This window comes from Mastigoproctus giganteus, chromosome 8 (assembly GCF_048544385.1).
Source record: "Mastigoproctus giganteus isolate SK-2022 chromosome 8, ASM4854438v1, whole genome shotgun sequence".
Classification (NCBI taxonomy): Eukaryota; Metazoa; Arthropoda; class Arachnida; order Uropygi; family Thelyphonidae; genus Mastigoproctus; species Mastigoproctus giganteus.
Window position 1 is genome coordinate 16,798,334 of NC_143582.1, and position 24,252 is coordinate 16,822,585.

Genomic DNA, 24,252 nt, shown 5'->3' on the forward strand with positions numbered 1-24,252 from the left:
ATACTTGGATCTAGTGTTTCTTTGAAAGTCATAATATAGAAATTTACAATTGAAGAGGAAAAAAGATTACTTTCAACTACATGGATTTCTTGTTATTCTTAGTTTCTTTGATAATGGATGGAGCAATGCAACTTATAATCAGTGTGATATTTGGAAGTGGCATAAAATTGATATACTGACATAAATAACTGTGATTGCATTACAAGGAATATATAACAGAATAAACAGATTATATAAACAGTTAACTAAGAAATTAACTTCCTCACTATAATGATAAATTAAAATATATTCAAGTTAACATGTGTAATAAAAAAAATTGACAAATAAAAAGCACTGGTCATTACAGTTAAAATTCCAAAGACTAAGATTGCAGGACTAAAGACCTGCAATCTTGTCTTATTGAATATTAAAATGAGAAACTTGGCATATATACACTTAGGAAGTTCCAAGAGCATGTGATACCTCATTAAGCAAATCAGAATGTCTTATTGTGGAGGCTTTTAACTTTACGAATACAGTTGTGCCCCCATATCCGTTGATTCGGTATCTGCTGATTCAGTTACCCGTGGTTAACCATGGGAAAAAAAAAAAAAAAAAAAAAGAAAAAACTTAACACTTGCTACTTGCATGTCCAATACGATGCTTCCCTTTATTTTTTTACAATGTTGTGTATGGTTTGGTCACTAACATTATAATGGTTCATTAGAGAGTTAACGGATGGACCGTTTTCAAACTTTTGAATAATTTCAAGTTTTTGTTTAATTTGAAAGCACTGCTCCTGCATTTTCCCATCATTTTCGTGATTTCTAAACACAAAAAAAAAAAAAAATAAATAAATAAATAAATAATAGTTACAAAAAAAAAAAAAAAAAAATTCTGATATTCCTGACATAAATAACGAGACAAAATTTGTCCTTTTGCGGTGTGATGGAACACAACAATTGATGTGGTGCACTAAATCAAACTAAACATTTGGGTTTTTTTTCTTTCTTTTTCTTTTTTTTTTTTTTTTTTTTTTTTTTGTTTTGAGCGGTAGGTGTGAACAGTGGGGGGTTGCAAGATAATAGTTACGTTAATCTCGCAATGATGACTTATAATGGCGGTTATTGTCACTTATTTATGGCTTGCAAAATATCTGTTTATACCTATTCTAATTATTACTTGAATTTTTTGATTTCTGTTTTTTTTTTTTTTTTTTTTTTTTCAATTTGGAGTCTTGAAGTGTCCCGGTAAATCGAGAGTCTGCCGTACTTTATTATTACCGTATTTAATGTTGGTAATGTCTTAACGTGTGTTTGATTTATCAAATAAACTTTATTATACATACAAGACAGACAACCGAGTAACATTATTATGTACGAGTTATTGAACCACCCTCGTATGTACAAGAAAATCGCGTTATATATGGGGTCAGCAGGTGTTCGCTTATATCCACGGTAGGTCTTGGAACGTATCTCCTGTCTGCACACTCAGTAGGAGAATAGAACATTTCTAGATTTATTCAATGACTGTTTTTCTACCTGCACGTTAGAGGCTGAAACAGAAAGTATTACTCTTACTCTTAATCTGATTAAAAGCAGTGACTCTTCATGCATTAAAAATCTTTAAGGAAAGGACCCAGTAGGTGGCAGTGAAAATAGTTTATTTATGTGGGTTTTATTTAAAGATATAACTGCTATCTAAGGTAAAGGAAAGGGATTTTGCTTTTGCAGAAGCAGTTACCATTGTAATCACTTCATAATCCTTACGAAGTGGAACAAGCTGATATTAATTAAGAAATGCAAATACTAAATGTGAAATATTCAGGGAAGTAATTGCAGAAGCTGTCAAGCTGTTTATGCCATCTAAGGGATATTGTTCAAGGTTTAGACTTAAAGAATGTCAGATGAACTGATGAGACTAGTAGCAGAGAAGAAACTGCATGGGATAATTTTCTGGGACATAAAAGCCTACAGTAAGTATAAACTAGTTTACAATAAAGTTACTAAAGAAGTTAGGTATGCTGAGGCAGATTGCAAGAAGTCTGTGGCTAAGAATGTGAAGAAAAGAAGCAAAGAATTCATTGCTTATGTTAATACTAGGAGGAAAGGGATGAATCACACATTGATCCCCTTTATATGGATGGCACAACTATTTGTGATCTTGTAGAGATCACTGACAAACAATAAATATTTTGCTTCTACATTTACACATGAAGAAGTTTATAGAGATTGGATTAGCAGAAATCTGTCTAATACTGATTGAGAATTAAATGATTTTATGATAGCTGAAAAGAAGCTGGAAGAAAATTTTCTGCAACTGAAAGTGACATCTGTGGCTGTGATTGAATCTGTCCAGTTAGATTAAAATAAGCAGTCAAAGCATTAGCTGTAATTAGAGCGTCCTTGAATTCAAGGGAAAGGAGATGGAGATGTACAGTTGTATCTCTTATTCACAAGAGTGGTTCAAAGATTGAAGTAGATAACTATAAACTTGTAAGTTTGACCTCTGTGCCAGGGAGGGGAAAAATGAAGTTGATAGTTAGCCCAGCGGTGGTAGTGCCAAATGTAGCAGAATTGGTCACCTCTAACAGGTGTAATCTTTCTTTTTAATTATTGAAAAATTTTTTTTGGGTTTGTTTGAATTCTTCTTAAACAGTACCAGTATTTCATCTTTTTTTAATGGATTACTTATTGTAATGGAGTATTTATTGTGTGTACTTTTAAGTTTTGATTAAAAAAAAAAAAAAAAAACATTCTGTGTTTTTGCGCTTTAATTCTTCTAAAAATTGCAAAAAAAAAAAAAACAACGCTCATATATAATATAGAAACATTAATCTCTTATTCCAGGAAGAACTGGACAAACTTTTGGAGTGAACGGATAGGTGAAATGGGAAGTTTTTTTTTCTTCTTCTTGGTCGATGCTGTATAAGCTTTCTTTCTTATATCATATGCCTCTGCTAACGCCAGTATTCTCTTCCATTTTCCAATAAGTGTCTCTTAAGTGTGTGAAATTTCAGATATATGTATGTGCATATATTTCAGCTTATTATGTCTATAAATATTATTAAAAAAATGAAAAAAACATTATATATAAGTGACACTACTGGTTACTTGTTTTCAGGCCTATTTCAAATTTGGCATCCTTCACGGTGCATGAAAGGAGAGAATATCAGGTGTTGGGGTTTTTATTGTCTAAAACGCCGATGGAACTGATATCCGTGGACCAAACTTCAGCGAAATCCGGACGGTCTCTCAGAGCCAAATCCTCTGCTTACATCTTCACGGTGGTGGGACTGTTAGTAATCCTGGGTATAACCCCCATGTGCAAGCACACTGTGAGTGACAACCCAGGTGTGAACCAACGTAAGCAGGGGTTGAGGTGTGGTGCCCACACCGCATGGAGGAATGGTCCCCCCCCGTGTTACTAGGCAGTTCTAGGTGGTAGATGACTCTCATCAACCGGTGCAATACCACCACTTTGCTTATTGTTGGAGGCTTGAAGTGGCGGAACCCATGTTTAGTCTTCGGAGCTAAGTTCTGGTCAACCCTTCCCCATCTCTTCCATCATGCAGTATGACTAATGACTTTTGAGGTTATGATGAACATCATGGCGAGATCCAATCTTCCTTACATTTCGAGGGTACAGCTTTAAAATGGTATTCGCAGGCCGGCCGCTAGTTAGTATACCGGACTGGACTGAACCTATTGGTAACTCTTTAGGAGACTTCCAGATCAGCTATTGTATAATCTTGGTATCTCTACTCTGCCAGATAGTGGCTGGAGGGAGTCCAAGTAGTGTGTATACAGGGAGCATTGTCGAGGCCACATTATGTCAAGGATCTGGGTATATTCTTACCATGTGTACGCCATATCCAAAAATTTCATTACTTCATACAGTATGTCCTCTCCCACTTTTTCTTACTATTGAATACACCAGACTGCAGTTCTAATCTCAACGATGTCCATTTCCACCTGCAGTCTGACAAACCCTATGTACTTTTTCTGACAGAATCTCAGTTATCGGTTGGTTCAACTACTGCTCATCTCAGTTGCCCAAATTATTCCCTGTATGATTCCTTTCACCACAAAGGTGGTACTTGTGCATATGTCCGTTCTGATATTCCCTGTCAGAGACTTGGTAATTTGGAATATCCTCTTTTCGATCTTCTCTGGCTTAAAATCTCTCTACCTCATTGTGTCAAATTCATCTGTTGTCTCTACCGTTCTCCCAACTCCACTAATCACTTGGAGCTCTTTGACTTCCTCTCTTTGCAACTTGACTTTCTCCAATCGAACTTTCCTAACAGTGAGGTAATTTTCCTTGGTGATTTTAATGTTCACAACTCCAACTGGCTTCCGTTTTCTAGTCACACCAACTGAACTGATCAAGGTGCTGAGGCTTTTGCAATTACTAATGACCTCACACAGATTGTTCATTTTCCTACAAGAATACCGGACAATCCTAACCATACAGCCAACACGCTTGATCTTTTTCTCCCAAGCAACACATCTAAGTACACGGTCAAAGTGAGTGGTCCTTTAGACACCTCAGATCACAACTTGGTGATTGTCTCTTCTCCATCATGGCTATTCCCAACCTCATGTTGTTTGGCATTATAAGAATGCAAAATGGGATGACCTGCTAGATTTCTTCTCTTCTTTTCCTTAGTTGGATTACTGTTTCAAAACTTCTGATATCAATGTTTGCTCAGATCATATCATTGAAATTATTCTTGTAGGAATGGAATCCTCTATTCTACACTCCACTTCACTTTAAAATCTCGTCTTTTATCTAAACCTTGGTTTTTCAATAAATGTGCTAAGGCTTTTCGAGGGAAGAATGTTGCATATTGTAATTGGCTTGTTTCCAATTCTCCTGTTTCATTTTCTGCTTACATCAAAGCTCGCAACAATTGTAAAGCAGTTATTAATCAGTCCAAACTAGATTTTGAACAGGCTAAGAGTAGAAAACTTTCTTCTTGCTCTAATGGTAGCCGAGCATTCTGGTCTCTTTTGCCAAAGCTATTGGCCGCAACTTTTGCCCATCTCTGCTCCCACCTCCGTCAAAACCAGATGTTCTATTGTCACTTCAGCCAAGGATAAAGCTGATCTGCTAGCATCCCATTTTTCTTCCAACTCATGTATTAATGATCTTGATAAAACACCTCCCACCATTCCCAACACGCTCCATTCAATGCCTGCTGTAGTCTTCTGTCAAAAGGATGTCAGAAGAATTTTGATGAATCTTGATGTAAGAAAGCTCCAGTTCCTGATGGTATTTCTCCACTTTTTCTCTAAATCTGTGCTCCTGAACTTACTCCTGTTCTTTGTAACCTTTTTTCAATTTCTTATTCCAAAGATGTTTTTCATACTGCTTGGAAATTTGCTCATATCCAGCCAGTTCCTAAAAAGGGTGACAAATCTCTCCCATCCAATTATCGTCCCATTGCAATTACTTCTACTCTTTCTAAAGTAATGGAGAAATCAATTACTCGCCAGTATGGATTCCATCAGTGTTGATCCATTGGTGATATTCTGGCTTATGTTACTGATTTATGGACAAATTCAATGAAACACAAACAGTTGCTCTTGACATTAAAAATAAGAGTAGGAGTGTGTTATAGGCCTAATGACTGGAATGAGTACAATGAACAGTTGTACAGAGAAATAGAGTGGGCTAGTAAATCACAATGTCTTATAATGGGGGATTTTAATTTCCCAGATATTGACTGGAACTTGTGGGTTGGTCACTCACACTAGTCAGACTTTTGTGGATTTATTAGATGATTGTTTTCTGATGCAGCATGTTCGAGAGGCAACCAGAGAGAGTAATACTCTTGATCTGGTTATCAGCAGTGATCATTCGTGTATTAAGAATTTGCAGATAAAGGAACTACTAGGTGACAGTGATTACAGTGTACTGATGTGGGATTTACTTAAAGATTTAATTACCATCAGGGGTAAAGAAAAGGATTTTTGCTTCCGTAAAGGTGAGTACAGCGGTCTCAGACAGTTTTTAAATTCTGTACAGTGGGATCAACTGACGATGTTACCAACAGTAAATTCTAAGTGGGAAGCATTCAAGAAATTAATTGTGGATGCTACTAAAAGTTTCATACCTATTAAGAAATATTGTTCGAGGTTTAGGCCTAAATGAACTAATGAGACTCGTAACAGAGAAGAAAAATGCATGGGATGCATATAAATTATCAAGCGACTCAGAAGCCTATGGCAGATATAAGCTAGTCTGTAATCAGGTCACAAAGGAGGTTAGGCAGGCGAAGACAGATTACGAGAAATCCTTGGCAAAAGATGCTAAGAAAAACAGCAAGGATTTCTTTACTTATAAACTCTAAAAGGAAGGGGATGAATCTGATTGGTCCACTTGACATTGATGGTTTGACTGTTGATGATCCTGCTCAGATAGCAAACAAACTGAATGAGTATTTTGCATCTACATTCACACATGAGGAATTATTAAGGTTTGAAAATGGCAGAAGGTTATCAAATTGTAGCAGGTACTTAATGATTTTGTAATACCTGAGAGCAAAGTGGAGGAGAAATTGTTGAAGTTAAACATAAGAAAAGCACCTGGGGTGGATGGGATCTATCCAGTTATATTAAAGCAGGCGGCAAAGCAACTAAGCAAACCCTTAGCCATAATTATGAGAGCATCCTTGGACTCAGGGGAGGTTCCCACGGACTGGAGATGTGCAAATGTATCCCCAATTCACAAAGGGGGATGAAAGGGTGACACGAGTAATTACAGACCAGTTAGTTTAACTTCTGTTCTGGGTAAAATAATGAAGTCACTGGTTAAAGATGCATTGCAGGATCATCTAGACAAGACTGCAGCAATTATTCAGACACAGCATGGGTTTGTTACGGGAAAGTCTTGTCTGACAAATCTGATTGGTTATTATGATGTGGTTACAAAGGAACTGGATGCAAAAAATAATTTTGATATCATATATTTGGATTTCAGGAAAGCTTTTGACACTGTTGCGCATGGAAGACTATTGTACAAATTGGAGCAGAATGGTATTAAGGGTAAGTTGCTACAATGGATAAAAGGATGGTTAAGTGGGAGAAGACAGAGGGTGATAATCAATGGGTGCTGCTCTTCGTGGACTAACGTTATTAGTGGAGTCCCACAAGGTTCGGTGTTGAGTCCACTGTTGTTTTGTATATTTATCAATGATATTGATGAAGGTATATCAGGCTTTGTGTCGAAGTTTGCAGATGATACGAAGGTTGGCAGGGTTGTTAATGACAGTAATGGTAGTGTGCTACTGCAACAGGATCTAGATAATTTTGGCAGATGGGCTAAGAAGTGGCAACTGAAGTTTAACCTTGACAAATGCAAAGTACTGCATATGGGTAGAAGTAACCCCAGAGAAACGTACCAACTGTGTGGTACTACACTTAAGGTGGTAGAAAATGAAAAAGACCTGGGAGTAATTGTGCAGTCAGATATGAAGTTTTCTGAGCAATGCAGACAGGCTGCAGGGCAGGTCATGGGGTTTTGTCAATGATATATAGGAATTTTGCTAGCAGGGAAAAGGAGGTGATTGTCCCTCTGTATAAGGCAATGGTCAGGCCACGCCTTGAGTACTGCATACAGGTCTGGAGGCCTTCTTTTAGGAAGGATGTAGATTTGCTTGAGCGTGTACAGAGAAGGGCAACATGATTGGTGAGGGGGAATGAAGGGATCCTCTTACCAAGAGAGGCTTAAGTTCTGCAAATTGCAGTGGCTGGAGACTAGGCACCTGCGTGGTGATCTGATTGAGGTGTATAAGGCCTTTATTGGGTTGAGCACACTGAATTCTGATGGGATCCTTCCATTTCCACTTGTTCAGATTACGAACCTAAGGGGGCATAAATGCAAATTAAGAAAAGACAGATGTAGAATAGATGTGTGGAAATTTGCCTTTAGCCAGCAGGTGGTTAATTGCTGGAACAAACTTCCATCTGTCGTGGAAGTTGATAGGTTGAATAAATTTAAGGAGGAACTGGACAGGCATTTGGAGGGAATGGTGTGATTTTTTTTTTTTTTTGGCTGATGCTGCATAAGCTTCACATGCCACACCTTGCATACACTTGCTTTCTTGCATCACATGCCACTGCTACCACATCTCAAAGGCTTTTGGTCGTGTTTGGCATAAAGGTCTTTTAAACGAGCTTCCTCTTTATCTTTTGCCAACTGTTTTTTTTTGTAATTCTTTATCCAGTTTTCTCTTTGACCACTCACTGAGGATGATGATAGATGACTCTCTGTCTTCTAACTTCTCCAGTAATGCTGATGTCCCCCAAGGTTCAGTTCGTTCCCCCACTCTTTTCCTCTTGTATATTAATGACCTTCTTCCATTGACCAGAAATCCTATCCATAGTTTGCTGATGATAGTACATTGCATTCCACTTTCCAGTTCGAGAAACCTTTTCCTGCTCAATCAGCTGAAACTTCTCGAATATCCACTACCAATTCCTTAAATGCCGATCTCCAGGTAATTCTCCAGTGGGGCAAAGACTTCTAAAACTCATTCTTGTCTTATATCTCATAAAAAGGATTCTTATGCTCCTATCGCCTCTCACCTTTACTTTTCTCCCACTGCTGTTCACTCAGTACAAATCGCAAATCTGCCCTACCATGGAATATTGTTTCCACATCTGGGGCAGTTCCCCCAAAACCTCTCTCAGGCTTCTTGATTCCATTCAGAAGAGGGCAGTTAGGTTAATTAATGACGTATCTCTAACAGAGTCTCTCCACTCGCTGTCTCACAGACATACTGTTTCTGCTGCATGCCTACAGATACTTCCATGGGCAATTCTTCTGAATTGGCTTCTATAATTCCTGCTCTCTCTTTCAAAACAGTCCGAACAAGGTATAAGGTATGTTCGTGTCAGACGGCACCTGGGATTTCTCCCATCTCCGCGTGTGTTTCGCTGTATCGAGGACAGTACACTGTCAAGCCAGAGACTTGAAAGTGTGTGGCTCGTGTCTGTGCAGTGTGATATGTTGTGCCCATTGTTTATCCGGCTTATTGGCCGCCAGGCCCCTAGTGGGGCCCGACGTTGCCCATACCCTGCCACGTGGAGGCTAGCAGGGTGTATCCAGTATCACAACAATTTGCTCTGGCAGGTCCTGCCACCTAGTTTCCTGGGATTTCAGTGGCTAGGGCCTATTTAAAAAAAAAAAAAAAAAAAGTCAACAGTCCGAACAATGTGCCATCACCAGCCAACATCCATTTACTGTCCAACTTCAAACTCACAGACTCAACTTTTCATCTTCCTCATTTATTCATTCAACTGCTGTTTTCTGGAACAACCTTCCTTTTAAGGTATTTCCTGAAAATTATAGTCTACAGAAGTTAAGTCTAATGTCAACAAATATCTTCTTTCGTCTTCTCAACCTCCAACCCAAGCACTGTTCTAAGTACTATAGGTTCTAATACCTCTTGTGTTTGGGGTTTTCAAAAAAAACAAAAAAAAAAAAAACACAGCGGCGTTATTTATCTGGTCTTACACTACTCTTCAAGCAAAAAGTGAAATAATTTAAAGATGGTGGTAGGTCACTTGTAGATTCTCGTGCACAACATCACTTCATGAATTATTGCAGTAAAAGTTTGACTATATTTAAGAGGTTAAAAAATTTCAGATTTTTAATCATTGATCAACTGTTAATTTGAGAATGTTATTTTCAAGCATCGCTTGTCATTTTATCTGCTGCAACCACCAGGGTAAAGAAGTAATGCAAGATCAGTGGAACTGATCTTGCATTACTTCTTTACAAAAGTGGAACTATAAGGTGATCACAACATGGATTTGTTAAAAGTGAACTCATGCCTGACAAGTCTGATAATCTACTATGAGGTCATAACATAGCTGCTAGATGCAAAGAATAATTTTGTCATCATATACTTAGAATTCAGTAAACTCTGATATTGGTTCACTTGATTCAGGTTCCCAAGTTCAAGTTGGGGCAATAGGAGCTAGTTACTGCCATAGATAAAATGGTTAAGTTTGGCTATGAAAAGTAGTTATAAATAGCCACTGGTCTTCGTGGATGTCTTAAAAGAACGGTTAATGACAGTAATCAGATTATGCTGTGTCAATAATCTAGGTAAACTAGCCAGTTGTGCTGAAAAATGACAAATGAGTTTTAACATTGATAAATGCAAGATACTACATTTTTCAGGAAAAATCCCAGAATGACATACCATTTGGTTGGTACCACACTCGAGGTAGTGGAGAATGAAAATGACCCAGGAGTAATTGCAATCCAATGTCAAGTTTGCTGATAAATGTAGACAGGTTGCTTCCTGCTGGCAAAGTTCCTGCAGGAACTTTGCCAGCAGGAACAAAGAGGTAATTATTCCATTGTATAAAGCAGTGGTTAGCCCTCATTTGCAATACTGCATGGAGATTTGACAGCCTCATTTTAGGAAGGACTTAGATCTGTTGAAAAGGGTGCAGAGAAGAGCAGCAACATTAGTTAGGAGAACATCTTGTAACTAGACATCTCTGTGGTTGCCTTTGGTTACCAAGCTTTAAAAGAGTTGAGTAAATGCTGATGGCATCCTTATTATTTCTTGAATGGCACACACAAGGAGATATAATCAATATAATTTAAATTGGAAAATGATGGTTGCAGAACAGCTGTGTGGAAATTTTCATTCAGCTAGAGAGTGATTGTTAGAGTAAACTTCCATGTAGTGATGCAAGTTGATAGATTTAAAGTTTTGAACATATTAGGACTGGGCGAATGAAATGAGTAAAAAAAAAAAAAAAAATTTTTTTTGTTTGATGCTATATGAGCTTTGCTTTCTTGCATAATTTTGCCAGGCACTTATAGTTGTATTCATACATTTTTATATTATAAAGAGTATTGTTCTTTTAATTTCCCATTTTTTTTAAAAGTGCAGAGGGTATGACTTATTATTGCTTAGGTAAAACAAATTGCAAATTGCATAGTAGATCTATGTCATCATACATTGTATTCTGTGCTGAAGATGAGTTGAGCCACTTAGCAGCGGTATTGAAGTCCATATTGATATATTTGGTAAGTCTGCATTTGAGAAACATAACACAAATGTGTATTTCAAAAATATCTCACAAATTTGACTGAAATTTGGTATGTCCATTAATCAGTCATTTCTATATGCTGTACACTATACAGATACATGTAGGACACAAATTTTCTATTTTTCGCATTTGGATTTTATATTAGTTTTTGACAAAAACCTAAGAATAAAAATTTTTAGAAATTTCTGTATGATATGTTAAATTGACACATACGTTTTTATGTTAAGGGTATTGTGCCTTTAATTTCCCATTTCATGTTTAAAATGCATAGAATATGATTTATTATTGCTTAAGGAACTAGAGTATTTAATAAGAATTAAGTTACTGTATATTTTCTTCCCCCTTTTTTTTTAAATTTATATTTAGCTACTAAGCTCGGACCAGAATCTTTTCGTTTTACTGATAGCATCGAAGCCAAAGCTCTGAAGCAAAATGAAAAATACTATATTCAACGACCAGAAGTAATTGAAACATATTTCTATCTGTGGCGCATAACCCGAGATCCAAAGTATCGTGAGTGGGGTTGGGAAGCTGCTGAGGTAACCATATAATTATTTTTTAAATGTTTAAAATCTTTTTTCTTTCTTTCTTTCTTTCTTTTTTTTTCTTCTTCTTTTTTTCTTCTTCTTTTTTTCTTTTTTTTTTTTTTTTTTTTAATAAAAGCTGTTTTTTTATTGTGTTTTGTAAGTTCCAGCATGTAATAATTTAAATCTTGATTCAAAAACAACTTAGGGTGAAAGATTGTAAAATAAATGTATCCTCACTAAAAGTACAGTAATGTCTTGATTATTTGAGGCATGCAGATAATCCAGATTTTACTATAAACTATTCAGTTTTTAGTTGCACTTCTTTGAGACAATTCGGACAGGTTTGGGTGCCTCTGTTGCCAGGTGGTCAGGAGCAGCAGTGCGTAGTGCACTCTTCTTGATTATACTGGGGTTCGAGCCCATGATCACCAAATATGGAGGATGCGGAAAGGTCAGGGAATGACCACCGCATATCCCTGGAGCAATATGGCCTTAGTTGCTAATGCTCCTAAAAATCAAATAACAACAACAACAACAACAACAATGGACAGGTTTGCTTGGTGATTTGCAGAGATATAATCAATGTTGTGATTACATTTGTATAATTACATTAAAGCATTTTAGCAGTCTATTTTTTTATTGTTTAATTTAATTGTTACTTTGTCATGCTTAAATAGTCACCCTAAAAGTAAAATAGAAAATTTCATCAGAAGATGTGTAGGAGAATGCTGCAACAAGGATTATATTGGGAGGCCCACAAGTGATAAAAGCCAACTGCATTTGAGCAGGAATACGCAACCAAAGAGGTGCAAAGTTATCCGAAAGTATATGGACAGTTAATTTAAGTTTCAGATTTTCTTCATGTGAAGAGAAGGACTGTCTTTTACCTCTGTGTGTTGTTTGCGGTGAAAAACTTTTCAACGATGCCATGGTTCATAGCAAATTGAAGAGATATTTAATCATTAACCTTGCGAATCTTGTGGATAAAGATTTGAATCATTTCAGAACAACAACAACAACAAAAGAAAAAAAAACAAAAAAAACAGGCAAACTATTTTGAGAAAACAATACAAATTTTTGAAAAAGATCAGATTACTTCTTATCAAGTAGCATAAATCATTGCGTTGCATTGCAAAAGAAACTGCACACCATAGCCAAGTCCCTTATTTTGCCAACTCGTTTGATTGTCAGAACATTGTTTGGTGCTGAAGCTGAAAAAGAAATTGCTAAACTGCCCTTGTTGGATGACACTATTTGAAGAAGAAGAATAATCAAAATGTCTTCTAATGGGGAATAAGTATCTACAAGGATGAAAAAAAAAATCAGATTTTGCATTACAAGTGGACGAGTCTTTTGATATTATTAGCAAAGCACAACTACTAGCACTTGTTCATTTTATTCATTGAACTGAAATTATAACTCAATTCTTATAATGCAAACAGTTTATAAAGAATACACCAGAGGTAATGACATTTTTGATACTTTGACTGGCTACTTAGAAAAATTAGAACTTTCAAGGAAGTCATGCATGGGTGTCTGTCTGTGCTGATGGTGCTCCATCAATGATAGGGTCCACCAGAGGTTTTATTTCATTTGTAAAAAACTCAAATGTGATGCTTACTCATTGCTTTCTCTACTGGGAGGCCCATATTGGAAGAACACTAGGCAATGGGTTGAAATCAGTGTTACCTCAGGCTGTATTAATGGTTAATTACATTAAATCAAGACTACTAAACCCTTTAATTTTTTAAAACTAAACCCTTCTCTTTAATCATGGATGCTAAGCATGAATATTTAATTTTGCTTGCAGAAGTAAGATGGCTGTCAAAGGGAAAGGTTTTGTTTCACATCTATGAAGTAAAAGACGAAATTAAAGTTTTCTTTCAATCAGAAAAAAAGAACAATTTTTACGAATACCTAAACAATGAACTGTGTTGTGTGAAGCTAGCTTATCTATCAGAAATATTCATCCATTTGAACAGCTTGAATACCAGTATGCAATGATAAATCCTTACTTCAACAGACAGACTACTAGCATATAAGAAAGAACTGTTGATTTGGCTGAATTGACCGAGGAGGGGAAATCTTGATATGTTTCCATTAATACTTAGTATTAATGGAAACATATAAAAAGGATATTTCTGCTCTTATAACTAATCACGGCACCTCCCTAGCCAGGTGGGCAGGAGCAGCAGTGCGTAGCACACGCTTCTTGATTAGACGAGGGTTCGAGTCCGTGACCACCAAATACGGAGGATGCAGAAAGGTCGGGGAATGACCACCGCATATCCCCAGAGCAATATGGCCTTAGTTGCTAATGCTCCTAAAAACCAAATAACAACAACAACAATAACTAATCACTTAAACATTGGAAAACAACATTGAAAAATACTTTCTATTGCTAAATATAGAGTTTTGACTGGTTATAAAACCCATTTATGTCTCTCTGGCTTAGGGTTCACAGTGATTGAAGAAGAACAATTAGCATCAATTTCATGTGATTAAAGTCTTAAAATGAAACTTACCAAAGTTTCCTAGATTTGTTCTAGATTTCAATCAGAGATGAGTATCTTGAATTTCAAATTGTGCCTTGAAAATTTTATTGCAGTTCTCCGCTACTTATTGTTGTGAGTTGGGATTCTCAATATTAACAAATATTAAATCCAATAAAAGGGAAAACCGATGTGCATTGAAGATGACACGAAAGTAAGTTTATCTGAAATACACTCTAACATACAAAAAATGCTCAAAAGCATCAAGCTTGGGTGTCTCATTAAAATATTTCAATGAATATTTCCAATTTGCATATTTGGCAACTAAATAAAAAATCTTTGGTTCAGACTTTATTACAATATATTGGTTCTTACTTGATTGAATATATAGTATTTTTTAGTTATAACCTCCACATAATTATATTTGATCAAGTGTGCTGTTTTGTTATTTGGGTTTTTAGGAGCATTAGCAACTAAGGCCATATTGCTCCGGGGATATGAGGTGGTCATTCTCTGACCTTTCCGCATACTCCGTATTTGGCGGTCATGGGCTCGAACCCCGGTCTAATCACGAAGCATGTGCCAGGCACTGCTGCTCCTACCCACCTGGCTACGGAGGCACCTAAGTGTGCTGCAAAATTCACATTATTTTTCAGATGTGCCATGAGCTCAAAAAGGTTGAGACCTGCTGTCCTATACAGACAACAGGCAAATAATACATTAGCATTAGCATTAGTAGAGGCATTTGATGCAAGAAAGCAAGCTTATTCAGCATCAGCCAAAAAAAAAAAAAAAACCCACTTCCACTTCACCCCTCTGTTCGTTCAAAATACCTGTCCAGCTGAGCCTTAAACTTATTTAGGCTATCAACCTCCACCACAAGGGATGGAAGTCTGTTCCACCAACCAACCACCCGCTGGCTAAAGGCAAATTTCCGCACGTCTATCCTACATCTGTCTTTCCTCAATTTGAATTTATGCCCTCTCAGGTGATTTCTCTGAGCTAGAGGAAGAATCCCATCAGCATTGAGCATGCTTAAACCATTCAAGGCTTTATACACCTCTATCAGATCACCTCGCTGGTGCCTAGTCTCCAGACACTGTAATTTGCAAAACTTAAGCCTTTCTTCGTAAGAGCACCCCTTTGTTCCATTCACTAATCTTGTTGCCCTTCTCTGTACTCGTTCCAGCAGCTCTACATCCTTCTTGAAATGAGGTCTCCAGACCTGTATACAGTACTCTAGGTGTGGCCTGACCATCGCCTTATACAATGGGATAATCACCTCCTTATCCCTGCTGGAAAAATTCCTGTATATCATTGACAATACTCCATGAGCTACTCTTGCTGCCCGTCTGCACTGCTCAGAGAACTTCATATCTGCCTGCACAACCACCCCCAAGTCCCTTTCATTCTCTACCACTGTCAGTGTAGTACCACAGAGTTGATACATTGCTCTGGGGTTGCTGTTTCCCATGTGTAGTACTTTACATTTATCAATGTTAAACTTCATTTGCCACCTCTCAGCCCATCTGCTCAACCTTTCCAGATCCTGTTGCAGCAGCATAGTGTCAGTAGTGTCCTTGACAACCCTGCCAACCTTTGTATCGTCTGCAAACTTGGACATTAAGCCCGATATACCATCATCAATATCATTTATAAATACAGAAAACAATAATGGACCCAACACTGAGCCCTGAGGGACTCCACTAATAACATCAGTCCACGATGAGCAGTGTCCATTGATTACCACTCTCTGTCTTCTCCCCCTCAACCACCCCTTTATCCATAGGAGCAATTTGCCTCCAATGTCACACTGCTCCAATTTGTGTAGCAGTCTTCCATGTGCAACAGTATCAAAAGCCTTTCTAAGATCCAAGTATATAATATCAAAGTTATTCCCTGCATCCAGTTCTTTTGTGACTGCATCATAGTATCCAATCAAGTTGGTCAGGCAAGACTTCCCCTTAACAAAACCATGCTGTGTCTGAGCTATAACTGAAGTCTTGTCTAAATGATCCTGCAGTGCTTCTTTAACCAGTGCCTCCATTAATTTTCCTGGAACAGAAGTTAAGCTCACAGGTCTATAATTACTTGTGTCAGCCTTTGATCCTCCTTTGTGAATTGGAGTCACATTTGCACATTTCCAGTCTATGGGTACCTCCCCTGAGTCCAAGGAAGCTCTCATAATTATGGCTAAAGGTTTGCTTACTTCCTTTGCTGCCTCCTTTAATATAACTGGATAGATCCCATCCACCCTGGGTGCCTTTCTTGTGTTTATCTTCAACAGTTTCTCCTCCACTTTACTCCCAGTTATTTCAAGATTCTGTAGCTTACTGCTAGAGTTGAATACACCTCTGGCATTCCCCTCGCTGAATAACTCCTCATGTGTGAATGTCGATGCAAAATATTCATTTAGTTTGTTAGCTACCTGAGCAGGATCATCAACACTTGACCCATCAATATCAAGTGGACCAATCTGATTCATCCCCTTCCTTCTAGAGTTTACATAAGTAAAGAACTCTTTGCTGTTTTTCTTTGCATCCCTTGCCAAGGATTTCTCGTAATCTGCCTTCGCCTGCCTAACCTCCTTTGTAACTTGGTTGCATATCAACTTGTATCTATCATAGGCTTCTGTGTCATGTGTTAATTTGTATGTATCCCATGCATTTTTCTTCTCTGCCATATGCCTCATTAGTTCATCTGACATCCATTTTGGCCTAAACCTTGAACAATATTTCTTAGTTGGTACGTAAAGCCTAGTAGCTTCCAAGATAAGTTCTTTGAATGCTTCCCATTTTGAATTTGCTGTTGGTAACATCATCAGTTGGTCCCACTGTATAGAATTTAAATACTGTCTCAGTCCATCGTAGTCGCCTTTACGGAAGCAATAACCCTTCCCTTTACCCCTAATGGTAGTTACCTCTTTGAGTAAATCCCACTTCAGCACACTGTGATCACTGCCACCTAGTGGTTCATTTATCTGCAGATTCTTAATGCATGAAGAATCACTGCTGATAATCAAATCAAGAGTATTACTCCCTCTAGTTGCCTCCCGAACATGCTGATGTAGAAAACAATCATCCAATAAATCCACAAAAGTCCTGCTACTGTGTGAGTAACCAGCCCCCAAATTCCAGTCAATATCTGGGAAATTAAAATCTCCCATTATAAGACACTCTGATTTACCGGCCCACTCTATTTCCCTGTACAGTTCCTTATTATACTCATCAGAGTCATTAGGCCTATAGCACACTCCTACTCTCAATTTTGATCTCCCAATGTTTATGTCACACCAAACTGACTCCACACTGCACTGTCCAGCGATGTCGACTGGCTTCACCTCCTTGGTTTTTATGTGTTTCTTAACTAATAACATAACCCCTCCTCCCTTCCTATCCTGTCTATCCTTTCTGTAGACGTTGTACTCCCCAAATTGCAGTTCTGCATCCCTTATATCTGTGTGACACCACGTCTCTGATATCCCAACAATATCTGCCTTCGATGTTTTGAGCAATACCTCAAATTCATCAAATTTATTTACTAAACTCCTAGCATTGGTGTACACGCAAGTATACCTGCACCTGTTTCTATTCTTAGCTACCCTAACACAACCCACGTGTTTACTTGTACCGCAATGGCTCCCAGCAGTCTCTGAAATACCATGCATCTTGTTTTTCAGGCTTCTGCTCATTCTAATAGAAGCAGTGCAAGAATCTCTTTCACCTCTGCCAGTGGCTACTGTCAATCTTTTGGTCTTTGTCTCCCCCCAAACTAGCAGTTTTCCGACCCACCTAACACTGCCCCGATAGCATCAGCAAATATTCTTGCACCCTTTCTATTTAAGTGTATCCCATCCCTGTAGAAGCAATCTCTCCTGTTAATATCAGATTATATCAGATAATATCAGATAAACATATCAGATTATATTCCCATAGGCAAGATTCCTGGAATGGACAGGCCACAAATAAACTACATCAGATTAAGCCTGTAATCGAGCAGTGGCAGTCCAATTTACATAGGATCAAAAGAGAGGAAATTGTTATTCCTTAGCTTCACATAGGCACAGTCATCTGACACACTCTTTTTCTGTTCGGGCGGATTACCCACTTATGTGTGAGAACTGTGAAACTAATTTAACCATTATTCATATTTTTATGGAATGTCTAATTTTTACCATTGCATGATGTTTATGTTTTATGGATATTATTAATCTGGCTGAACCACTTATGCTCATCCAGATTTTAGACAACAAAACAATGCGTTTGATGTTTTTAAAATTTTTACAGTCTATTTATTATTTATATGCACATTTGAATTTATCCTTTTATGTTTTTGATATACATTTCATTCCCTTGATGTAGTAACCTGTTTAGAAGTTGCCAGATATATATTTTTAACGTGTTTTCTTTATCTTGGCTTGGCACATTATGGCCTCAGTTGTTAATGTGCCATTAAACACCAACCAACCAAATACAATAAGTACAAGTATTGTTTATCATCATGATTATTTTGCGTAAATTAACTTTGACTTTTTTATTGTGTTTAACTGCTTTACTGACCTTGTACCTATCAAGTAGTCATGTCAGCAACAGTCATTATGTTGTTCACTCTCTAACTGTGAAAGGTTTAACCACCCAGCCTTGGTTAAATTGATAATTCAATAATTAAAATTATAGAAAAACTTCTAGATCGAAACAATCTTTCTCACATCAACAATGGAGCATACATATATTTGATAGGATATGTATTCACATATATATGTGAATATATAACCCATCAAACATTAGCACAGAAACAGACCTTTTCATATGTACCCTTAACCTTCTCTCCACTTTAAAACTAGAAGGCATTTGATAATCCTTTAAGTAGTGACCATTATCCTAAAATCTCTCCTGTAATCAAAGAAACTCCTAGTCATTTCCATAGGGTTCAAAGATAGAAATCAGGAAGGTGAATTTGGGAAAAATATAGAACTTGCAGTCACAGAACCACAAATTATAATCCAAAAAAAAAACACAATGTTATGGACCTGTGTTACAGAGAAATTGATACATACAGCAAATCAAACAAAGCCTTCTCATGCTTCCAAAACCATCCAGGAATGAGGAATATACAGCTACAAGGAGAGAATAAAATAAAACAGAGCTTTAAATAAGTTCTGTAGGTAATCTACAAGCTATCTTATATAGTATAAGAAATCAAGAGATATAGAATCATAAAAACCTTCCTGGATTTATTTCAGCCTATAGAGAAATTGATCTTCCAGTTGTTTGGATGTGAATGAACAAAAAAAAAAAAAAAGACAAACCTTCAAAATGTGGAAAACTTCATTGGGAGAAACTTTTCTAAAAGCATCTGTAAGTACCTCCCATCCAGCAGATTTCTGTAATACAGGGTGTCTCAAAAATATTGGTTCAAACATATTTAGGGGAGGTAGGTAACATCTAAAGGAATGTGAATTGCATAGGAACCCATAACCAGAAACGTCACGGGAAAGTAGTAGCAGAGGCAAAAGAAGCAGAAATGACACAAGACAGTAATTAGTGGCAAACATTTATTTGACATAATATTAACAATGGAGTACAAGATGGATGCATTTCATGATGTTACAACAGATGCTCGAAGGTTCCACCATGAGACGCGATGCATGCGTGACACCGATGCAGCATGGATTGGCGGACATGGTCGAACACACCTGGAATTTCTTTGACAGTAGCAGCAGCGCAGACGAGTCTCGCCACGAGATCCATTTCCGTCTCCACAGGCGATTCATACATGATAGATTTGAGGCCCCCCCCCCCCACAGAAAGAAATCAAGGCTCGATAAATCAGGCAACGGGCCCACCACAGCCAATCCATCGACACCAAAAATGCCTGTTCAAATGGTCACAAACACACCTTCCATAATGGGCAGGCACTCTGTCATGTTGAAACCAAATATTGCATCTCACATTTGCTGGAACATCGTCAAGTAACCCTGGTAAAACTTGTTCAAGAAAAAGATCCAATATTTAGTGGAGTTCATGCGGGATGGTAACAGGTATGGGCCGACTAAGCAGTCACCGACCATACTTGCTCACACATTTATTGTGAAGTGATGTTGTGTCGCATGGGGGCGCACACCATGTGGGTTGTTGTGTGCCCACACATGAGCATTGTGCTGATTGAATAAGCCTTCCCAAGTGAAATAAGCCTCATCTGTTAACAAAACATAGGCTGGAAAATTCAAGTCTTGAACACTTTCTGGGAGAAACCACTGCGCAAAAGCCACATGTGCAGGATGATCTTGGGGGAGCAGTAACTGAACCCTTTGGAGATGAAAGGGGTGTAAGGAATCGTCGTGCTAGACACGTTGTACACTGCAGCGAGACATTCCTAAGGCAGAGACAACGGCACGTGTGCTGGTAGTAGGATTATTCTGGACGGCATTCGACACACTTTCTTCTTGGGCGGGAGTTCGCGGCGAACGTGGTCTGCCTGCACTACTCCTGTTACCTCTAAATGACCCATAATCGCACAAATTTTGATGTACACGCACAAACAAATGGTTGTCCGGTACATGTCTGTCTGGGAAGCGTTCTCCATAAATTCGTTGAGCGGCTCGTCCATTGCGCTCTGCTAATCCATACACTAGGTGCATGTCTGCCAGCTCACAGTTTGTATATTGATGCATGCTCTTCGTGCGGCGACTACAGTGCCATCTACTGACTTATGGTTACGTTTCCGGTTATGGGTTCCTATGCGATTCACATTCCTTTAGATGTTACCTACCTCCCCTAAACATTTGTACCAATATTTTTGAGACACCCTGTATAAAGAAAACACTCAAAACAGATTACAAGCTACTTCAAAGGGAAAATAACCATAAAATTCTCTGTTCATAGTGCAACATCTCTGAAGAGTATCCCTAAGAGCAGCAGAAACTACAGTGTAATCAGACAATATCAACTATATAATGATCAAACAACTAGATACTAAGTTGATTATACTACTACTTGATTATATATTTTTTCCTCTAAAAGTTTACAGGTATGTAGATCTGAAAATCATTCTCTAATGGTGTTATCAACACTTTTATTAAAGAATAGTGGTTGGGAAACAACCATTTAAATTAAAATTTAAAATATACGAATTGTGTAAATTGGGGTTCCACTCCATTCCCACAAATTGAAGGACCCTATATGTGTTTCTGAGCTACACAGCTATTGGAAGTAGAATAGTTGGTAAAGTTGGATGCATTGACCACTTTAGTAATGGTACACTAATTTGTATGATCTTTATCATGTATTATGTCTGTACAAGTGCATGTTGCTCGGGATGGAAAACTCTATAGAGTAATTCTTGGTGGGAACCCTGCTTCCCACACCTGAGACAGACTAGGTATAGCCTTAATTGAATAGGCCTTTAAGAATATTCCCCCAGTTTCTGAAGGATTTAAACCTGGAACCTCTCCAAATTGATGACAAATGGAAAACTCCTGTTTATACTTCGGCATGACCACGGCATGACCACCAGGTCAATGGAGTTTACAATAAATCATCAATACAAACGTTAATCATATTTACCATTCACAGGCTTGAATCCCGATCCACTCAAAGAGCATGCGTTACTGCACTCTTTCTAATGACCACTCAGCTACATCAGGCCTTGCCCTACCATCACAGACAATGGTAGAATAGTGCAATCAAACAAGTAGTTGCTCTTGACATCTCAAAGGCTTTCGATCGTGTTTGGCATAAAAGTCTTCTAAACAAGCTTCCTCCTTATCTTTTGCCAACTGTTTTTTGTAATTCTTTATCCAGTTTTCTCTCTGACTGCTCACTGAGGATGATTCTCTGTCTTCTAACTTCTCCTAATGCTGGTGTCCCCCAGGGTTCAGTTCTTTCTCCAACTCTTTTCCTCTTGTATATTAATGACCTTCTTCCATTGACCAGAAATCCTATCCATAGTTTTGCTGATTATAGCACATTACATTCCACTTTCCAGTTTGAGAAAAATTGCCCTGCTCAGTTAGCTTCAACTTCTCAAATATCCACTACCAATTCCTTAAATGCCAGTCTCCAGAAATTCTCCAGTGGGGCAAAGACAACTTACTTGATTTCAATCCTTCTAAAACTGAGTCCTGTCTTATATCTCGCATAAAGGATTCTTCTGCTCCTGTGCTTATCTTTGGTGATACTCCAATTTCTAGGCAAGATGATATATCTCTTTTGGGGATTACCCTGACTTCTAATCTCTCTCTTGGCACAAGCACATTACAAATATTGCTTCCTCTGCACCTAAAAAAGAGAGGGGTTTTGGGGCAGAGTCCCCAAATCTCCTCTCGGGCTTCTAGATTTCATTAAGAAGAGGGCAATTAGGTTAATTAATGACTCATCATCTAACAGAGTCTCTCCATTCTCTGTCTCACAGACATACTGTTTCTGCTTTATGCCTCTTCTACAGATACTTCCATGGGCACTGTTCTTCTGAATTGGCTTCTATAATTCCCGCTCTCTCTTTCAAGACTAGGCGCCTCCGTAGCCAGGTGGGAAGGAGCAGCAGTGCGTAGCACACGCTTCTTGATTAGACCAGGGTTCGAGCCCGTCACCACCAAATACGGAGTATGCGGAAAGGTCAGGGAACGACCACCGCATATCCCGGAGCAATATGGCCTTAGTTGCTAATGCTCCTAAAAACCAAATAACAAACAATAACAAACTCTTTCAAGACAGCCCGAATGTGTGCCACCACCGGCCAACATCCATTTACTGTTCAACTTCAAACTCACAGAACCAACTTTTCATCTTCCTCGTTATTCATTCAACTGCCTTTTTCTGGAAAGCCTTCCTTCATATATATTTCCTGAAAATTACAGTCTACAGAAGTTCAAGTCTAACGTAAACAAATATCTTCTTTCGTCTGCATGGTACTAAGTACTGTCGGTTCTAATACCTCTCATGTTTGGGGTTTTCATAAAAAAAAAAAAAAAAATTGCATCCCCATACTATGGTGTTTTTATCCTGATTGAAATGTCAACTTTCAGGATGATAATATCACTATCTGTCATGGTCTCTGATACTAGTTACGGAAAAAAAGGGGACCTTCAACCATCTGTGGCGTCTTCTATAGTTTCCAGATTTTGTTTTGAAATTTGTTTTGAAATGCCATATACAAGAGTACTAACCTTTGCTTATATCACTCAAGGAATTAGAAGCATAGCTGTAGAAATTCAGTAATGTCACAGTATGCAATTCTTCTTCTCAGCATTGAGGTAGGATTTGTGGTATTTTAGTCAGGCAAGGCAGAATGTAAAAATAAGTGTGAATCCCTCCATTCTTTCATGTTCCTGATTCATTTTTAAGCTAGAGTTTATGTAGCATAATTTATTTTTCTGTATTTATTTTTATTTTTTATTATTTTAAGTTTATTTAGATATCAAATAAAGTTTCTATACGTTAAAAATTAAACCTAGATTTTTATTTCCAGGCAATAGAAAAGCACTGCAGAGTGGGAGGAGGATATACAGGCCTCAAAAATGTTTATGTTGTAGATAGCCCCAAAGATGATGTTCAGCAGAGTTTTTTCTTGGCTGAAACTTTGAAGTACCTGTATTTGCTTTTTTCTGAAGATGATCTACTTCCTCTAGACATGTGGGTGTTAAATACCGAAGCCCATCCTTTACCAGTGAAAGGAAAGAATCCTGCATTCCGGATTGACAGCTGATAACCATACTAATCCTGACTTATTTATTCAACCAAAAAATTTTTCAAAGACAGTGATTTGCAGATGATGTGCACAAAATTCTTCTTACAAGAGTTTTTCAGGCTGTACATAAAACTTGAACACGGGAACTGTTATTATAATGTCTTTCATCTGAATCTATTGCCATAGAAACGATCTCATAAGTGAATTAAGGCATTAATTAGTCACCAAATTCATCACTCTTCCATAATTATACCCATCCACTCGCCCACATGCATATTAATATATATATGTATATGTATTACTGTGTGTGTGGGTGTTTGTGTATGTGTGTGTATATATATATATGATTGAGGGCATTCTGTTAAATGACTGAAAATATAGCCAGAGATGATAGTAGCTACAAAAAAATTTTAAATTATACATAAGTTATCAGATTTCTGAAAAAAGTAGTGGCCGTAATATAGTTATCCTTGTTAAATATGT

General features: G+C 37.7%; 1 protein-coding gene across 1 annotated transcript in view; it reads left to right on the forward strand.

Annotated features, from left to right (window-relative positions):
• The window catches only part of alpha-Man-Ia (alpha-Mannosidase class I a), a 262,108-nt gene extending 238,092 nt beyond the window's left edge, over positions 1-24,016 (forward strand). Inside the window, exons 9-10 of the mRNA XM_090379089.1 lie at positions 11,430-11,602; positions 23,551-24,016. Of these exons, the coding sequence (XP_090235215.1) occupies positions 11,430-11,602; positions 23,551-23,787 (410 nt within the window). The 3' untranslated portion in view covers positions 23,788-24,016. The remainder of the gene's footprint in view (positions 1-11,429; positions 11,603-23,550) is intronic.
• The last annotated feature ends 236 nt before the right edge of the window (positions 24,017-24,252 follow it).